This window comes from Zootoca vivipara, chromosome 12 (genome assembly GCF_963506605.1).
Source record: "Zootoca vivipara chromosome 12, rZooViv1.1, whole genome shotgun sequence".
NCBI classification, from domain to species: domain Eukaryota; kingdom Metazoa; phylum Chordata; class Lepidosauria; order Squamata; family Lacertidae; genus Zootoca; species Zootoca vivipara.
Window position 1 is genome coordinate 33,763,911 of NC_083287.1, and position 15,652 is coordinate 33,779,562.

Sequence of the window (15,652 nt, forward strand, 5' to 3'; positions counted from 1 at the left end):
TGAGAAGGTGAGAAGACCCTCCCTAGAGCCCGAAGAGGATGTCAGTGAGGGCAGAGGAAGCCCCAAGGAGACCTGAGGTGCAGCGGGGCTTCGTTTTGGCTGTTCAGCCTCACCAGCTGATGTGCAAGGTAGCACAATAGCAGCAGCGGCTTTCCCGCACAACCTCCAGCTGGCCCCAGAGCTTCAACTCCAGATATTTTGGGGAAGAGAGAAATGGGACAGCAGGGAAAAAATGGGTGTTTTGAGGCTTTTTAGAAGGCGCTCCCCACTTTATGTGATTTCAGTTATGTGCATGGGGGCCTGGAATGTAACCTGCCTGTACTTCTAACTTACATTTCTTGTGAAAATGATTAAAATGTCCACAAGCCTATTACAGCATAAAAGGCTGTATGAAAGCTGTAGACAGCCTCTGCCAACTTGATTCCTTCCAGGTGTTTTGGACTACAATTCCCATCAGCCCCAGCCAGTGTGGCCAATGGTCAGGGATGATGGGAACAGTCGTCCAATAATAACTGGAGGGCAACAGGTTTGGGAAGGCTATTATTTGTAAGGAATGTGAAAATCAAATTAACAATCATGTGCTGTGTCAGCCAGACCTTGATTTCCGCAATGTGTCTCTCATAAGATATGCAATTAGGCTGCTGAATGGGAATTGTCATTGTAAATTGCTTTTGGAGCATAGGACAATGACTTTGCAATTCTAAAAGGGAAAATGATGCCTTCTTCATTTCTGTTCCAGATAACCAACACCTCCAACAAGGTCAGGAGCGATGCTGAAGTTCTTGAGTCTGGAATAATGGATGGATCAAAGGGTTGAGATGTACAGCAGAAGATGCAGCTGCGTTCAGCTGCGGCGTGAACAGGGTAGGAATAAAGGCTGCGTGGGGCAGCGGTGGGATTGCCAGATGGGATGGGTGGATGGGAGTCGCTGATATGAAATGGAACGGGTGTCCCGCCAGGAGCGCTGAGTGCGCGGGTACAAAGGCCGGAGTAAAGGGCGAGAGTGAGAATGGAGCAAAAGGCGATGGTGAGAATGGATGTATATGAGTCAGGGAAAGATGGCTGCTGTGAGGATGTACTCCGGTGGACAGAGCAAAGCTCTGCAGCAGCGTATGGCGGAGGGTGGCAACAGAAGAGTGTTGCTGAACAGGGACAGCTGGGGAGGCAGAGAAGGCAGCTGGTCCTGTGGCAGGCACAACCTTGAGATGCTTTGCCACAAGCTGTTTCTGCATATGCTGCTGGGCCTGCAGCTGAAGAAACCTATATTTGTCTATCTCATCCGGGGAAAAGGTTATAGGCTGCTGCGTTAAAGGAGAGGGGATGCACTTACTGTACGGCTCAGTCTTGTTTTCTGTTTCACCGGATTTATGCATAGCACTGTCAGAGTAACAGTTCAGATCCCCTTCCACTCCACTCAAGTCCACACCTGCATGGTGTTCTTCTTTGGTCTCTGTTAGGTTGGAAACAGCAGAATATCCATGAGAAGGAAAAGTACCAGGGAAACCATTTGGCACTGAGTTACAGCTTTGCAGTAGGGGCTGCATTTCACCAGCTAAGAGATCTGGTTGATGCTTTGTTGCGGTGTCCTGTGCCATATTCAGGGCCTGATAACCCAAGTCGTTAAGCAGGCTATTGCCATAGTTCGTGCTAGCTGTCAGAATAATATTATCTATCGTTGAAACTTCGGCTCTATCTTTGCCTGTGCTGCTTTCCATGGAGTCAGCTCCATTGTTCCACCTGCTGCTCGTATCAATGTGGAGGGCTTTCTCAAGCAAAGGTAACATTGCTTCACTATCCACTGATGATGCACCTTTAATACCTGGTTGACTATGGGGGAGATCTTTCTCACAGGTATTTGGAAAGCTTTCAGTGTTCTGAGTTTGCTCCTGGTTTCGCTTTGATTTCACCCTCTCTAAAAGGAGTTTGGCAGTTAATGACTTCTTCCCCACTGCTTTCCTTCCTAAGTGGTTGATAGAACAGCTTCCAACTTGTTTTGATGGACAACTTTCATTCTGGCAGTCTGAGTGTGCAGAGTCTGATTTTCCTGGTTCAGCTCTGTCAGTGCTTTTCATATCCTTTTTGTGTTTGTTCCAGTCATGCACTGATTCTTTTGCAAGGGATCCCGAACTGCTGGCTCTTGATCTGGTGCAGCTTGATGATCTTTCGCTGCTTCCTGAATCTTGGGTGGAAGAACCTTTGGAGCTGCTGTAGCTCCTGCTCCTGCTGTGTTTACAAAGAGGGTGTCTGTTCTTGCTTTGCTTTGATACATCTCTTTGTAGTAAATGTCTATATCTCGAATGTCTTTGATATTTTGCCATATGCTTGTGTGCACAGTTTCTAGATCTTTGACTTGTTTTGTTGAAAAGGCAGCCCTCACCTGCATCATCAGAAGATGAAATGCAATTGTGCTTTTTGTGTTTACATTTCTGCCTTTCAACCGGCTTTTGTTTCCTTTTGCAGCAAAAAGGCAAATGACTTCTGCTGTGATCACTTGATCTGTGACTAGAGTAGCAACTAGCGTAACTAGTTGCACTGCTAACAGAAGTGTCAGAATAATTAGACTGTCTGTCAGAAAAGGGCTTTTGCAAAGGAGTGAATTTCCAGCAACCAGCAAAATTCCCATTGCCTTCATTTCCCATGGACTCCCTGGGAGAATCTAACTTGTATCCAAGAATGGAATCTTTCCCGCTGTCACTTATGTCACTGCTGCAGGTGACCAAATCCAGGTCAGTTTGTCTTTGGGCATACATTAAATCACATTTTGCACATTTTTGCTTCTTTGTCGTAGACACCAAGGGATAAATGCAAAGGTTTTCAGTTACTTCCTCCTGTAGAGTTTTTTCACAGTTCTGCAACTGCTGTGCTAAAGATCTCGCATGCATTGTTGTGTGGGGACTTGTTGCTCTCGTGTAACGCCTTTTTGAGCAATCAAGGGGTGCAGGCACTTCAGGTAGGTTTTCATTCAAATCATCTGAGATGTACTTTGGAGCACTTTGACTCATTTCATTCTCTGTGTCTGAATCCAATTTTGGCCAGGACTTTTTGAGGCTTAGAGCTCTTTTCTTCTTCTTTGGCTTCAAAGACTGGTTATCTTTTTCATTGGACAGTTGCTTGTTCTCGGTTAGACCTAAGGCGTCATTTCCATCTATGTCCATAGTTCTTGTTGAGTGCTCATTAGGACTTTCTTCGTCGACTTCATGGTGCTCACTTTCTCTATGAGCTAAGGAGAGTCGAAAATCAAAATACAATGGATTACAACCATAGGAAATGGAGGGTTCTGTTTTTGTAAACAAAAGAAGTTCTGTGGGCCACCGTAAGGCTGTCCTGCCATCTTTGCTCAGTACATGAAGAAAAGGCAATGCTTTAGGCTTAATTTCATGAACCAGTTCATTTTCCCTAGGCATTTCAGCATCTGCATTGACAGCTTCTGTATAATCAGAAGATTGTTTGAATAGACAGGGACTGTAGTTTCCCTCACACTGATGTCCTTGCTCAGATGATCGTTGGGCTAAGGACTCAGAGACACATTCTGGTAACAGGCCATCACTGTGCTTGTAAGTGTCTTGTTGCATACAAATGTTACTTGTTTGGCATTGAGGTGTAACAACGTTTTCCAAGGATTTCTGGGTCTCGTTCAACTCTCCTCCTTGTTCTTTTGCACCAGGAGACCCAGAACAATCCAAATCTGGAAGATGTAGTTTGTCTTTACGAAATGAAATATGAGTTTCTGTTTGCTCTCTTTCCTTGTACTGATTGTTTTCTTTCTGCAGTTGATTTTTCCGAGCCAGATTACAGGAGGCGAAGCTATCTGGGTGACCTTGGAGGGTGCCTAACCGTTTATGCCCATTTGCTTTCCTCTCGTCCCTCATATGTATACACGCACGGCACTCTTCGGGAGTCTGCTTTGCTTTATGTCGAGGGGATCTGATGCAGTCATATGCTTCTTCCATGTTCTCACTGAAAACGGATGCTGATGACTCGAGCTTCAGGTGGACTTTTTTAGAGAATGAAAAAGACACCCCGGCCCGATTGCAGCCATTGGTGCCACAGGAGAACGCGGGAGAGATGTGGCTTCTAAGGAAACGGTGTGTCTCTATGCAAGACTGGTTCTTGCTTAGCAAAAGTTCCTGCTGTTTCTCTGAAGTGCTGCTGGTGATGCTTTTTCCTTCAGCTGTATTCTTGACTTTGCCTTCTTGAGCTATCAGAAGTTTATCTTGTGGCGTCGGCTCTTTTTCTACAACCACTTGGGGAGATTTAAATGCAGGTCTGCATTCAGCAACGCTGGAAATAAATGACATAATAAAATCACTTGATTTACAAATGAATGTTAGATTTCAGAGAGTAGTCATTTTCACTGAGAAGTATTGGGTTCCCTCCAAGGCACCTGCCTGCCTTTGCTCAAGCAGGTGGGCTGTGTCTTTCGTCTTGGAGCAACCCAATGCCCCAATGAGGAAAGACACAACTCACCTGTTCAGGGGAAGGTAATCTGAGCTGCCAATACATCATGGCAGCTGTGGACCCATGATATATTGGCAGCTCAAAAAGTCTGAAACCACTATTGCGATGTGAACGCCATTTCGGTTTCAGGGCGATAAATTGGAGTATTGCCCAGCTCTAGAATAGACATGACTAACCTAGATTCATTGATTTCCATGGCTCTACTCTGAATAGAACCTACTTAGACACAGCCCGAATACGGCACACTGTGGCAGGCTCACCACAGTCTGAAATGCTTTGATATGGTAGGTGAAGTGCCCGTAGTAATTTTGCACTGCTGTGTGTTCAAGAAGCCTTTGGACTACATATTGTACACTGTACTGTACAGTACCTGTACTTATTAGTTTAGCAGTCTGCAGAGCACATGCTTGGGATGAAAGAGTTATCAGCTTCAGTCATCTCCAGGTGAAAGATTTCATGCAGCAGGGAGAGAAAAGGTGATAGAGAGTCACTGCCAGAGCAGGCATGCAAGATAGACCGATAGACTGACTCGGTATAAGTAATTGAGTGATAGTATAAATTACCTAATGGAATCATCTCCATTTCTGTGTTTCTTTCACAGTAAGTATGCTATTCTAGTTCCCTGGAAGGAACTATTTGGAGTTTGTATATGTGCAGAGCAATGAAAATAAGGATTTCTAGACTAAGCAAATATACAATATATTTGAGGCTTATTTCCCCTCTTTTCCTAGCAATTTTTATTTTTACAAATTGCTAAGAGCATTAAACTCAGATCTGTTTTTAATAAGGTGAAATGCTCTGTTAGTGAAATATTAAATATCAGTTCTGAGAGAAACAGGAGGCCAGTTTCATGCACTTTTCTTCTCCTCCTCCAACACTAGCCGAACACTTTCAATCTTGAGAGGATGTGTAAGTGACCATGGAGGAGAAGGGGCAAGAGGGGATGTATCCTCCCATTCTAGAAGCATTCAGAATGCTTCCGGTCTTACTGAACTGTGCTGGTGGGCAGTGAACCTGCTATTATTGTGCGGTATGACAAGGAGACAATATAGTGGTCTGCCAGGTTCCTTCTCATTCCATTTACAGTGACGGCAATGCAAGAGTTTCTCTTGCTTTCTGTGATATCACCACATCACCAGTTCTTATGGGTTTTGTGATGCTGTGACATCATCACACCAGTGGGATGATCTCTGATTGGTTTGGCTCACACAGCAAAGAACCCCCCCCTTAAAAAAAACCTAAACAACAATGGTGCCAAAGCAGCTATTGGGAGGGGCTACAAGTCTGAAAAGCATGGGAAAAACAGGTTTGTTTGATTTTTTTGAGGAGGGGATAATTTTATCCAAAACTTATGGTTTTGGACTGAAAATGTTTGCTCTTGAAAACTCAGCACAGCACTATTTTTTCTATAAAAATGTCTGTTCTGATCAGATTAGAAAAGAGGATAAAAACCCCAACCATCAAATGCCAAGGAATTAATGCAGGGCTTCCAATTTTATGGCAAGGATGTTTTGGCATCACTGATAATTTAAAAAGGGCTTGCAGAGCATGTGATGATTATCTGTGCATTATATAAAGCAGGAGTAAATTTACCGAGATTTCTTCTGGGACTGCCAGGGGGGTGGATATGAGATTAAAATGTAATACAAGTTCCAGATGCTTACCATTCTGACTGCTTCCGCAGCTCAGCCAGCTGATGGAGTCGCTTGAGTGCTTTTTCCTGTTTCTTCTCATCTTTCCAGGATTTTGAAGCCACGTTCCGTGCAAATTCCCTTTGTTTTAGCTCTTTCAGCCTCTGTGCAAGAGAAGCACAAGAATAAAAGATGATGCATCTCTTCATAGCACGTTGATGCTTTTGTGTTTCTACACATAACCAGACAAGATACAGGAGGCAAAGCTGATAAAATGCAATTATAATGTAATAAGTAATCCCCAGTGAGCAGAGAGGTTGGGGGGTATAGTTATCCGTCAGCTTGACTCAAACTCACATCTCTGTCTAATGCATTTTATGGTAGAAGAGCTGCAGCTCCAAACATGACGGTTACAACCAGATGCAACAGGAAAAACAACAACACAGAAAGCACCAAGTAGCATTAGGCTGTGTACCAGAGGTGCTATGCACCCTGAACTGGTTTTGTGGGGTGGCATTTGAAATTTCCCTTGCAGTCTCTGGCATCAAGGGACCAGAACACTGCAGTTTTCAATTGCTCAAGGAACTTGGGAAGACATTGCTTAAGGCGTTACTTATTAGAAGATGCAAACTATTTTCCAGTGAGAATGTTACATGCCAGGTCATCACTGATGGCGTAGATACTAGCCAATAGGTATCAATTTTACTCACACAGGCATATGAAATAGCTCTTTTGTATTATCTTGGAGAAGTGAGGGGGGAGAGAACAAAGTCAATATTTGGTTTGAATTGTTCCCCCATAACCTAAACCATTACAGCATAAAGCTATGTGGCTCCAACAACAAACGTATGAATTGTTTCTGCTTCTCTCTCTAGCTCCTTGAAAGATTCCATCAACAGTGTCTCCGAAAATTTTTACACATCACTTGGGAAGACATGGGAACTAATTTCAGTGCACTGAAAGAAGCAAAGATCACCAGTGTCAAAGCAACGATTCTTCAACATCAACTTTGTTGGACTGGTCATGTTGTTCGGATGCCTGATTATCATCTCCCAAAGGAAGTACTCTATTCCCAACTCAAGAATGGGAAGCAAAAAACAAAAGAGGTTTAAAGACGCTCTCAAGGCAAATCTAAAAATGTGTAACATAAGCACTGATATCTGGGATACACTGGCCTGTGAGCTCTCCAACTGAAGAACAGCCTTTACCAAAGGTGTCATGGACTTTGAAGAAGCACTAACTCACGGTGAAAAGGAGAAACGAGGTAAGAGGAAGGCACATTTGGCAAACCCTCACTGTGATCAACTGCCACCTGGAAACCTATGTCTCCATTGTGGAAGCACGTATGGATCCAGAATTGGCCTCCACAGTCATTTATGGACTCACTGTTAAGGCCATGTTCATGGAAAACAATCTTATTCGGCTACGAGTCATTGCCAAAGAAGCAGCAGCAGCAATTAAATAATTTTCCCCCACTCCTACCCGGGTTCTAAATTATAAGAGTAGGATACTCTGCATATGGATTGTTTGGCAACAACCCATAAAGTCTTAAATAACAGATATGCACATATTAAAGGACAGACATGCCCCCCCCCCCTAATATTGTCCGTATGCATAGTTTTATTGCAATCAAGTATTTATGGATATCCCATGCTGTTTGTTTCAGGTATCTTATGGTTGATTCCATGCCTTGGCCAACCATATTTTACTATGCAGTTGTCTATGAGAATTAGTTGACCTCAGATGTGTTTGCTTGAATGCAATCCATGAAATAAATTGTATTGTTCAAAATGTACCCAAATGGAGCTAGCTGGATAAATCTTCAAATCTTTCTCAAAACAACATCCACAAACGGCCCAGCTGAATGGGCACAAATATATATATATATACAATAGTAGCATTCATATGGCTAACCAAGTACGCAAAAGATGCTAAGCTCACTAACAGGTGCTGTTGAACACTATCGAAATAATTGCGCTCATCCATAAGGGCGCTCAAGCAGGGTAGAGAGCTTGGGTATTAACATACATTTAAGTGTGCAATTACATTTTTTCATGCCATTAGGTACCTAACTGGCTGGCTAAACCTAGTCAAATGTGCCAAAGTATGATTTATTTTACAAAATTTGACTCCTTTGTTCTTTGGTTCCTATGAATAACAATTGCAAGACATTTGCAGCCTGATTATACCAGCTATTGCACTGGCAAATTGGTGCATAGGATTAGATGGAATACTTCTGCACCAGCACAACCTGCGGCATTACTTGGGTACCATAAGACATTAGCAAGCATAATGGCTGTCTCCAATTGAGATATTAACAGTGAAAAGATTAAATAATGAGGGAAATTGGGTAAAATATAAAGAGTTAATAGAGGAAGATAAAGGGGTATTTAAATTAAAAAAAGTATGAAGATATTAAGCAACATCTGACAGGATGGCTGCAGTATTACCAACTAAATAGCAGATTCCAAGAAGAAGAAAGGGTTTATGTCTGAACCATCACGATTAGAAAAGAATTTATTACAAAGTGAACAGAAGGTTATTTCAAAAATGTACAATGTCATTTTAGAATGGGAACTGAAGGATGAAAGTATCAAAGAAACAATGACGAAATGGGCGATGGAACTGGGAAAACCAATAGAAATGGATAAGTGGGAAAGACTATGGAGTGTAACTTGGAAATTTACGGCATCAGAGGCAATTAGAGAAAATTTAATCAAAATGTTTTATAGGTGGTATTTGACACCAGTTAAAATTTGTAAAATGTATAAAAATAAAAATAATCAGTGCTGGAGGTGCCAGGAAGAAATAGGCTCATTCACACATATATGGTGGCACTGTGCCAAGATTAAGCCTATTTGGAGTGGGGTATTAGAAGAGCTTAAGAAAATATTTAAATATAATATAAAAAAAACTCCTGAGTCTTTCCTACTAGGAATGGTTGATAAAGAAGTGGACAAAAAGGATGAAAAGATATTTCTATACTCAGTGGCGGCAGCAAGAATTCTACTTGCTAAATTATGGAGAAGCCAGGAAGTCCCAACTATAAGAGAGTGGCAAGAGAAAGTAATTAGTTACATCGATTTGGCCAAATTGACAAATTCGATAAGGGGTGGTTCGAATAAAAAAATTAAGGAAAATTAGGAAAAAATTGGAATATATATAAAGGAACTTGGGTTTAAGACAAATATCTTGTAAAGCTCCCAAAAGGAAAATAAATAGAAGCAGTGAGAACGGTAATAAATTTGAAGCCAGGGAGGAAGAGAAGGGGAAGTCGAAATGTACAAAAAGATATGAATGTAGGTGTACATGAAAAGGCATAAGTTAAGGTGAAACAACATTGTAGAATATAGGTTAAATTATGTTTGGATTTATATGATGGATTATTTGTGTATTTACTTCGTTCTATTTTAGTTGGATATTTTGTTTTATTTCTATTTTTAAATCAATAGATTATTTTTTTTAAAAAAGACACTGGCAAGCATAGGCACATACGACAATATCCCATTGCTTGAAATAACTGCTATTTGTATGCCAGAACACAAGACTTGGTAGGGAGGTTGAGTTGGCAGGCTGGGCAAGGGGAGGGGGTGGGCATCACTGGGTCCCTGTCAAAGCCCACACCCCTATAGACATGCACATTTGCACCCTGGAAGTACACAGAGCTGATGCACACCCCTGTCTCATACTTAAGTCCACATCCAATAAACCTGGATCATTCCCAAGTTTCATAACATGATGTACACTTTGTAGAGTTGAGCATTGGTTTTTTTTATAGGCTTAAGCATGCTTACATCTACATTGGATTGTGGCCTTAGCTTTAGCCCGAGATATTTTCTTAGCCATTTCAAGTGTCAGTGCAAGTGAGAAAGCATTGAAGTTCAGCAAAGTTTCCCCCTCTTCTGTGCAATGTCCCAGCTTTGAACAGGATAATAAGGAGCTCCTACATAGACTGGAGAGCCAACATTTGGTTGGCCAGGTGCCACAAGCCATACCTGCATCTGGTTGGTTGAAAACTAGCCAATTGGCAAGACTCATCTAACTCCCAAATGTACTCCTGGCTTCTGCATCATATTTTCAACTACTTTGCTAGTTTTGACTGTTCTCAAATGTTTTAAGAGAAGGCTGGAGTCCTATGCATTCTTACTTACTAGATAGGAAGCCTTACTAAATAAAGTTGCTTTACATCTGAGTAAAAATGCATCTGTTGTCCTTGTCCATGGAGCTGGTCATCACAAACACTCTTTTCCAACAACACAAGAAATGACTCTACACATGGACATCACCAGATGGGCAACATTGAATCAGATTGGTTATATTCTCTGCAGCCAAAGATGGAGAAGCTCTATACAGTCAGCAAAAACAAGACCTGGAGCAGATTGTGGCTCAGATCATCAGCTTCTTATAGCAAAATTCCAGCTTAAACTGAAGAAAGTAGGAAAAACCACTGGGCCAGTAAGACACAATCTAAATCAAATCCCTTATGAATACACAGTGGAAGTGAGGAACAGGTTTAAGGATTTAGATTTGGTGGACAGAGTGTCTGAAGAACTATGGATGGAGGCTTGTAACATTATACAGGAGGCAGCAACGAAAACCATCCCAATGAAAAGGAAATGCAAGAAAGCAAAGTGACTGTCCAATGAGGCCTTACAAATAGCGGGGGAGAGAAGGCAAGCAAAATGCGAGGGAGATAGTGAAAGATACAGGAAATTGAATGCAGACTTCCAAAAAATAGCAAGGAGAGACAAGAGGGCCTTCTTAAACGAGCAATGCAAAGAAATAGAGGAAAGCAACAGAATGGGAAAAACCAGGGATCTGTTCAAGAAAATTGGAGATATGAAAGGAACATTTCGTACAAAGATTACCATAATCAAGGACGAAAGTGGTAAGGACCTAACAGAAGCAGAAGACATCAAGACGAGGTGGCAAGAATACACAGAGGAATTATACCAGAAAGATATGGAGGTCTCGTACACCTCAGGTAGTGTGGTTGCTGACCTTGAGTCAGAAATCCTGGAGAGTGAAGTCAAATGGGCCTTAGAAAGCACTGCTAATAACAAGGCCAGTGGAAGTGATGATATTCCAGCTGAACTATTTAAAATTTTAAAAGATGATGCTGTTAAGGTACTACATTCAGTATGCCAGCAAGTTTGGAAAACTCAGCAGTGGCCGGAGAATTGGAGAAGATCAGTCTACATACCAATCCCAAAGGAGGGCAGTGCCAAAGAATGCTCCAACTACTGCACAATTGCGCTCATTTCACACGCTAGCAAGGTTATGCTTAAAATTCTACAAGGCAGGCTTAAGCAGTATGTGGACCCAGAAGTGCAAGCTGGATTTCGAAGGGGCAGAGGAACCAGAGACCAAATTGCAAACATGCGCTGGATTATGGAGAAAGCTAGAGAGTTCCAGAAAAACATCTATTTCTGCTTCATTGACTACGCAATAGCCTTTGACTGTGTCAACGACAGCAAACTATGGCAAGTTCTTAAAGAAATGGGAGTGCCTGATCACCTCATCTGTCTCCTGAGAAATCTCTATGTGGGACAAGAAGCTACAGTTAGAACTGGATATGGAACAACTGAGTGGTTCAAAATTGGGAAAGGAGTACGACAAGGCTGTAAATTGTCTCCCTGCTTATTTAACTTATATGCAGAATTCATCATGCGAAAGGCTGGACTAGATGAATCCCAAGCTGGAATTAAGATTGCTGGAAGAAATATCAACAACCTCAGATATGCAGATGACACAACCTTGATGGCAGAAAGTGAGGCGGAATTAAAGAACCTTTTAATGAGGGTGAAAGAGGAGAGCGCAAAATATGGCCTGAAGCTCAACATAAAAAAAAACCAAGATCATGGCCACTGGCCCCATCACCTCCTGGCAAATAGAAGGGGAAGAAATGGAGGCAGTGAGAGATTTCACCTTCTTGGGTTCCATGATCACTGCAGATAGTGACAGCAGTCACGAAATTAAAAGACGCCTGCTTCTTGGGAGAAAAGCAATGACAAACCTAGACAGCATCTTAAAAAGCAGAGACATCACCTTGCTGACAAAGGTCCGTATAGTTAAAGCTATGGTTTTCCCAGTAGTGATGTATGGAAGTGAGAGCTGGACCATAGAGAAGGCTGATCGCCGAAGAATTGATGTTTTTGAATTATGGTGCTGGAGGAGACTCTTGAGAGTCCCATGGACTCTCAAACCTATCCATTCTGAAGGATATCAGCCCCGAGTGCTCATTGGAAGGACAAATCGTGAAGCTGAGGCTCCAATACTTTGGCCACCTCATGAGAAGAGAAGACTCCCTGGAAAAGACCCTGATGTTGGGAAAGATGGAGGGCACAAGGAGAAGGGGACGACAGAGGACGAGGTGGTTGGACAGTGTTCTCGAAGCTACGAACTTGAGTCTGACCAAACTGTGGGAGGCAGTGCAAGACAGGAGTGCCTGGCGTGCTCTGGTCCATGGGGTCACGAAGAGTCGGGCATGACTAACGACTAAACAACAACAACAACAAATGCATCACATTGGGCTGGAAGGATTTGGGGAATTATTCAAATCTACAATTCCAGTTTTACATCTTATTTCAAAGGTGGATGTACATTTTCCTGAGAAAGACGATGTATATTACAGTAGACACAAAACACAATTTTAAAATAGTTTTAAGTTTTCCAAATTGACACAAACTATGCATTACTATAGTAGAGCCAACAGCGTGATTCGTAAAATGTCTTCTAAATCCCAACCATAAAATGAGTATTATAAAATTATTTAAAAGCATAATTGGAATGTATGTCTGAGGCATACAGCCATTTAAGCAACTAGCAGAAAGAGCAGTAAGAAAATCTGCTTTCACCATGGTAACTGGCATTCTAAAAATAACTTTGAGCGGCTATTAGTTTTCAGGATTAAACGTACGAGAAAGGCAACTTTAAAATTAACTGATGCATTTCAATTTGTTCTATGGAATCGCGATTTAATAATATTGCTATGAAATTTATTTGAAGTGAGTAGATGCAATGAGCTTTGTAGTAAATTTTGCACAGTAGCACCCACTCATCTCCCACTGCTATTCAGGCCCTATCTGGTCATTTTCTGTCCCAGGGCAAAGCTCTCTCTCTCTCCAACGGGACACTCTCCAGAGAAATCTAAGGGCTCATCACCTAATCAAAATAAATGGGACTCTGTCCAGTTCATGGGATGAGTGAACCATCCTCATGCATGCAAATAAGGGATATGGCAAAGAAAACTTAACGTAGGACTTGTGTCTCCTTTCTATATTCTTTTCAAGATGTCACAACAGTGGAGGCAGTGTGTTACTGTCAAGGATAAGGAAGAAGTGTAGGGTAAGGAACTATTCAAATCCAGGATTAGAAAGGATGAGGAAATAAAAGGAGTGACTGTAGGGAAGAAACAATATAAACTTAAAGCCTTTGCAGATGACCTTGTTTTGACACTACAAGATCCAGAGTCCAGTGTTCAAAGGGCTCTGGAAGTAATTCAAGAATTTGGAAAGGTAGCAGGTTTCAAATTGAATAAATTAAAAACCAAAGTATTAGATAATAATTTGGACAGTAAGGAAAGAGAAAAATTACAAGAAGCAACTGGTTTATCTTTTGTTAAGAAAGTAAAGTACCTTGGTGTAAATATGACGTCAAAGAATTTGAATCTATTTAAGAACAATTATGTGAAAATGTGGAATGAAGTTAAAAATGATTTAGAAACCTGGACTAATCTGAAACTTTCTCTGTTGGGCCGTATAGCTACTGTGAAAATGAATGTATTGCTAAAGATGTTGTTTTTGTTCCAATCGTTGCCAATAATTGATAAATTGGGTTGTTTTAAAGAATGGCAAAAGGTTTTATCGAAATTTATATGGCAAGGGAAAAAGCCTAGAATTAAATATAAGATACTTACTGATGATAAACAAAGAGGAGGCTTTTCCCTGCCGGACTTAAAGATTTATTATGAAGCAGCTACCTTTTGCTGGATGAAGGACTGGTTTTTGTTGGAAAATACAGACATTTTGGATTTAGAAGGTTACGATAATGTTTATGGTTGGCATGCATATTCATGGTATGATAAAGTAAAGGCCCACAGAGGCTTTAAAACGCATATAATCAGAAAATCACTGTATAGTGTTTGGTCCAGGTATAAAGATTTGTTAGAAAGAAAAACACCTAAATGGATATCACCATTGGAGGCCAAGGTCCGTAAAAGAGTAAACATGGAAACCAGTTGGCCGAAATATAGAGATTTGTTGATTCAAGAAGGAGACCAATTTAAGTTAAAGACATATGAGGATTTGAAATGTAAACTAGACGATTAGCTCCAATACCACCAGATTAATGAAGTTTTCAAAATGGATAGATTACTTGGTTTTCAATCAGAGAGGTCAAAGTTGGAAACAGAATTGTTAGAACCTAAGACGAAAATACTTTCCAGAATGTATAAATTGTTGCTTGAGTGGCATACGAAAGATGAACAAACAAAGAATGTTATGATTTTGTGGGCAAAGGATGTTGGTCATAATATCATGATTGAGGAATGGGAAAAATTATGGCATGAGAATATTAAGTTTACTGCGTGTAGTTTACTAAAGGAAAATTTAATGAAGATGATGTATAGATGGTATCTTACACCAGTAAAATTAGCAAAGATATACCATAACCATGATAACAAATGTTGGAGATGTAAGAAAGAAGTAGGCTCATTTTACCACATGTGGTAGACATGTCCACTAGTGAATGACTTCTGGAATAAGATTTATAATGAACTCAAGAAAGTGTTGAAAAACACATTTGTTAAGAAACCAGAAGCATTTCTAGTGGGCATTGTAGGGAAGGAAATTCCAAAGAAGAATGTATCGTTTTTTATGTATGCTACGACGGCAGCGAGACTTTTGATTGCTAAGAACTGGAAACTACAAACATTACCAACGATTGATGACTGGCAGATGAAGATGATGGAGTTTATGGAACTGGCTGAGATGACCGGAAGAATCCGCAACCAGGGAGAGGAAGCGATGGAAGAAGAATGAAAAGATTTTAAACTATATTTAAAAATATATGCTAAAGTAACATATTAGATCAGAAATTAAGATGTAAATAAACTGTGGAATTTAGGAATATGTGATATGAAAGTTAAAAAGTAAGATTAGGTAAGGTGATGAAAATGATTTAGAAGTTGCTAACTATAAATGTGTTAAAGAACCACAGGGAGGGAAGCCCGAGGAGGTCCCATAAATCATGTGAGATGATATGAGAATTGTTATTATATATGTTTTTGTTTTTGTTTTTTATTCTATGTGTTTATTTTTTATTTTTTATTATGTATTGTTGTTATTTTTTTGAAAACACTAATAAAAATATTATTAAAAAAAGGAACTATTCAAATCGACTTGGCTCCTAAGATAAGTTAACAGAAATAAGCTTACAGAGGGAGAGTTCCCCACTCACCCCTCATGTCTATAGACACTTGCGTCCCAAAGAGCTGCTCTGGAGGGTCACATTGATGCTTATTAGTTTGTTCTCATGGCTCCTGAACAATTGGGGGCTGGAGG

The 15,652-nt window shown here is 40.9% G+C and overlaps 1 protein-coding gene across 1 annotated transcript in view; it reads right to left on the reverse strand.

Moving 5' to 3' along the window:
- Positions 1-712: 712 nt before the first annotated feature.
- ZNF804B (zinc finger protein 804B) overlaps positions 713-15,652 on the reverse strand; it is a 203,466-nt gene continuing 188,526 nt past the window's right edge. The window contains exons 3-4 of the mRNA XM_035129662.2: positions 6,123-6,253; positions 713-4,281 (exon numbers count right to left, since the gene is read on the reverse strand). Of these exons, the coding sequence (XP_034985553.1) occupies positions 762-4,281; positions 6,123-6,253 (3,651 nt within the window). The 3' untranslated portion in view covers positions 713-761. The remainder of the gene's footprint in view (positions 4,282-6,122; positions 6,254-15,652) is intronic.